Below are 3607 nucleotides of genomic sequence, written 5' to 3' on the forward strand. Positions count from 1 at the left end.
GTTGCACAAACTTCTCGAGGACTCTTTGAACTCGGTATGTGCTTGGAAGACCAAGAGTACTTTGTTGATGCCCCAATACGTAGCATCCCTCTCTTCTGTTAATTTAGAGAAGGCAAAACTGTCGCATGCCGCATGTTCGATCAAAATTTGAATTGCCCATTCCTGGGTTTTCAATTCAAACCCCTTTGGTCTCAAAGCGCCCTTTCACGGGTTTTCACCTTGGCCTCTCCCTTTTTTTTTAGGTAAAATACCTCTTGACCGAATCTGAATTAATGGGATTAGGCGAGTTCTTACCATCCATCTCGGTCAAAATCAGAGCCCCTCCAGAGAAAGCCTTCTTTACCACATAAGGTCATTCCCAATTCGGCATCCATTTCCCTCTGAAGTCCTTTTGTATGGGGAGGATCTTTTTCAATACAAGGTCTCCTTCATGGAATTCTCTAGGGCGAACCTTCTTATTATAATCCCGCATCATTCTCTTTTGATACATTTGACCATGACGGATAGCCTTTAGCCTCTTTTCTTCAATCAAGTTCAACTGGTCGTATCGAGACTGGATCCATTCTGCTTCATCTAATTTTAGTTCTGAAAGTACGCGTAGAGAGGGAATCTTGATCTCAATATGCAGAACCGCTTCCATTCCATAAACTAAAGAAAAAGGTGTTGCCCCGGTAGAGGTTCTGACTGACGTCCGGTAGGCGTATAGGGCAAATGGTAATTTCTCGTGCCAATCTTTATAGGTCTCAATCATTTTTCCTATGATCTTCTTGATGTTCTTATTGGCTGCTTTGACTGCACCATTCATCTTTGGGCGATACGGTGACGAGTTATGATGTTTGATCTTGAAATGGCTACAAACTTCCACTATCGTGCTGTTGTTCAAGTTCAATGCATTGTCGGATATGATTCTTTTGGGCATCCCATATCGACATATAATCTCTTTTTTTAAGAACTTACTGACTACCGACTTTGTGACGTTGGCGTAAGAAGTAGCCTCTACCCACTTGGTGAAGTAATCTATGACCACAAAGATGAATCGGTGTCCATTAAATGCTTTTGGTGAGATCGGCCTAATGACATCCATGCCCCACATGGAGAAAGGCCATGGAGAAGTCATGACATGAAGGGGTGAATGAGGTACATGCATTTTATCTCCATAAATTTGGCATTTATGGCACTTCTTGGCATAGTTGATGCAATCTCCTTCCATGGTGAACCAATAATATCCGAATCTCATAATCTGTCTAGCCATGGTGAAATCATTAGCGTGTGTTCCGCAAATACCCTCATGAACCTCTTCTAGGATTTGCTTAGCCTTGACAGCGTCTACACATCTTAAGAGTACATGATCCTTCATTCTCTTGTATAGGATCTCTCTATCCAAGACATAGTCACTAGCCAGCCTTCTTAGTGTCCTTTTATCATTCTCAGTCGCTTGGCCTGGGTATTCACGGCTCTTCACATATCGTAAAATATCCTGGTATCAAGGATGATCATCTTTCTCTTATTCTTCTTCAATGTTGCAGCAATGAGCCGGAGCCTCATAAATACTCATTTGGATAGGCTTCATATCCTCTTGTTTATTCACTTTGATCATAGAAGCTAAGGTTGCCAAAGCATCAGCCATCTGGTTTTCGTCTCGTGGAAGGTAGCAGAAAGTGATATCGTCAAACTCCTCGATTAACTCAAGAACCAGCCTTCGATAATTGATTAGCTTAGGGTCTCTTGTCTCTCATTCCCCTTTAAGCTGATAGATCACTAATGCAGAATCCTCATATACCTCTAGTACTTTAATCTTACGTTCTATTACTGCACGAATTCCCACGATACATGCTTCGTATTCGGCCATATTATTTGTGCAATCAAAATCCAGTTTGCTGGTGAAAGGATATTGATCTCCGTTTGGGGATACCAAGACTGCCCCGATTCTGTTACCCATAGTATTTGAAGCTTCGTCAAAATTCAGTTTCCACAGGTGACCTTCTTGAGAGTCTTCTTCCGTGGTCGCAACGTACATTAGGTCTTTATTCGGGAAGTCAAAGCTCAATGGTTCATAATCTTCTAAAACTCTACTGGCCAGAAAATCTGTTATTGCACTCCCCTTTACAGCCTTTTGGTTCACGTAGACTATGTCAAACTCAGAAAGAAAAATTTTCCAACGAGCCATTCTTTCGTTCAAAGCATTTGACTCCATCACATACTTCAAAGGATCTAGTTTCGAGATAAGCCAATTTGTGTGGTACAACATGTATTGTCTTAGTCTTCGGGTTGTCTAAATTAAAGTACAACACAACTTCTCAATCGACGAATATGTTGTCTAACATTCGGTGAATTTCTTGCTGAGATAGTATATCGCTTTCTCTTTTCTTCCTGACTCGTCATGTTGGCCCAACACGCATCCCATGGAGTTTTCAAACAGTCAAGTCTGATGTCGATGGTTTATCCGAACAAGGTGGCATCAGTACTGGGGTACTGGACAAATAATGTTTGACTTTATCAAAAGTTTTCTCGCACTCCTCATCCTAAACACCTGGATTATGCTTCCTAAGGAGATGAAATATAGGGTCACATTTCTCCGTTAGTTGTGAGATGAAACGGGCGATGTAATTTAATCTTCCTAGGAAACCTCGAACTTCTTTTTGAGTGTGTGGCGGGGGTAATTCTTGTATAGCCTTGACTTTATCCGGGTCAATCTCAATTCCCCTCTCACTAACTACAAATCCCAACAATTTTCCTGACATAGCCCTGAAGGTGCACTTTGCGGGATTGAGCTTTAGTTGGAACTTTCTTAATCTCAAGAATAGTTTCCTCACGACTTGCACATGCTCTTTCTCGATTTTAGATTTTGCAATCATGTCGTCAACGTAAACTTCGATCTCCTTGTGCATCATGTCATGGAACAAAGTTACCATGGCTCTCTGATATGTTACTCCTGCGTTCTTTAATCCGAATGGCATCACTTTATGACAAAACATTCCCCACATGGTTACAAATACTGTCTTTTCCATGTCTTCAGGATGCATTTTTATCTGGTTATATCCCGAGAAGCTGTCCATGAAGGAGAAAAGTGAGTAACCTGCCGTGTTGTCCACTAGTGTATCAATGTGAGGCAATGGAAAATTGTCTTTGGGGCTGGCTTTATTCAAGTCCCGATAGTCCACGCACATCCGTACCTTCCCATCTTTCTTAAGAACTGGGACTATGTTGGCTACCCATTCTGAGTACTTGATCACTTGTAAGAAATCGACGTCGAATTACTTTTTGACCTCTTTCTTTATCTTTAACAAAATATCGGGTCTCATCCTTCGGAGTTTCTGTTGTACTGGCCTGCATTCTTCCTTTATGGGGAGTCGATGTACCACGATATCAGTATTCAATCCGGGCATGTCTTAATATGACCATGCGAAGACATCCTTGAATTCCTGGAGTAACTCGATGAGGTCTTGCTTTGTTTCTGTAGCGATACTAGCTCTAATTTTCACCTCTTTTCCTTCTCCTAAGCTAACAATTTCCACTGACTCCTTATGACGTAGGATTTGTTTCTCTTCTTAATCTACCATTCTTAACAAATCAGGAGATAAGCTACAATTTCGGTCATCTTCAAAAT

General features: G+C 41.3%; 1 protein-coding gene across 1 annotated transcript; it reads right to left on the reverse strand.

Moving 5' to 3' along the window:
• Positions 1 to 1732: 1732 nt before the first annotated feature.
• On the reverse strand, positions 1733 to 2194 carry LOC128280442 (uncharacterized). Its single transcript, XM_053018586.1, has one exon. The coding sequence runs from the start codon at positions 2192 to 2194 to the stop codon at positions 1733 to 1735; it is 462 nt and encodes a 153-aa protein (XP_052874546.1).
• Between the last annotated feature and the right edge of the window lie 1413 nt (positions 2195 to 3607).

This window comes from Gossypium arboreum, chromosome 9 (genome assembly GCF_025698485.1).
Source record: "Gossypium arboreum isolate Shixiya-1 chromosome 9, ASM2569848v2, whole genome shotgun sequence".
Lineage (NCBI taxonomy): Eukaryota > Viridiplantae > Streptophyta > Magnoliopsida > Malvales > Malvaceae > Gossypium > Gossypium arboreum.

What these genes read in the sequence shown, in the direction of transcription:
- LOC128280442 (XM_053018586.1), bottom strand. Translation starts at nt 2,194, where the DNA reads ATGGAGTCAAATGCTTTGAACGAAAGAATGGCTCGTTGGAAAATTTTT.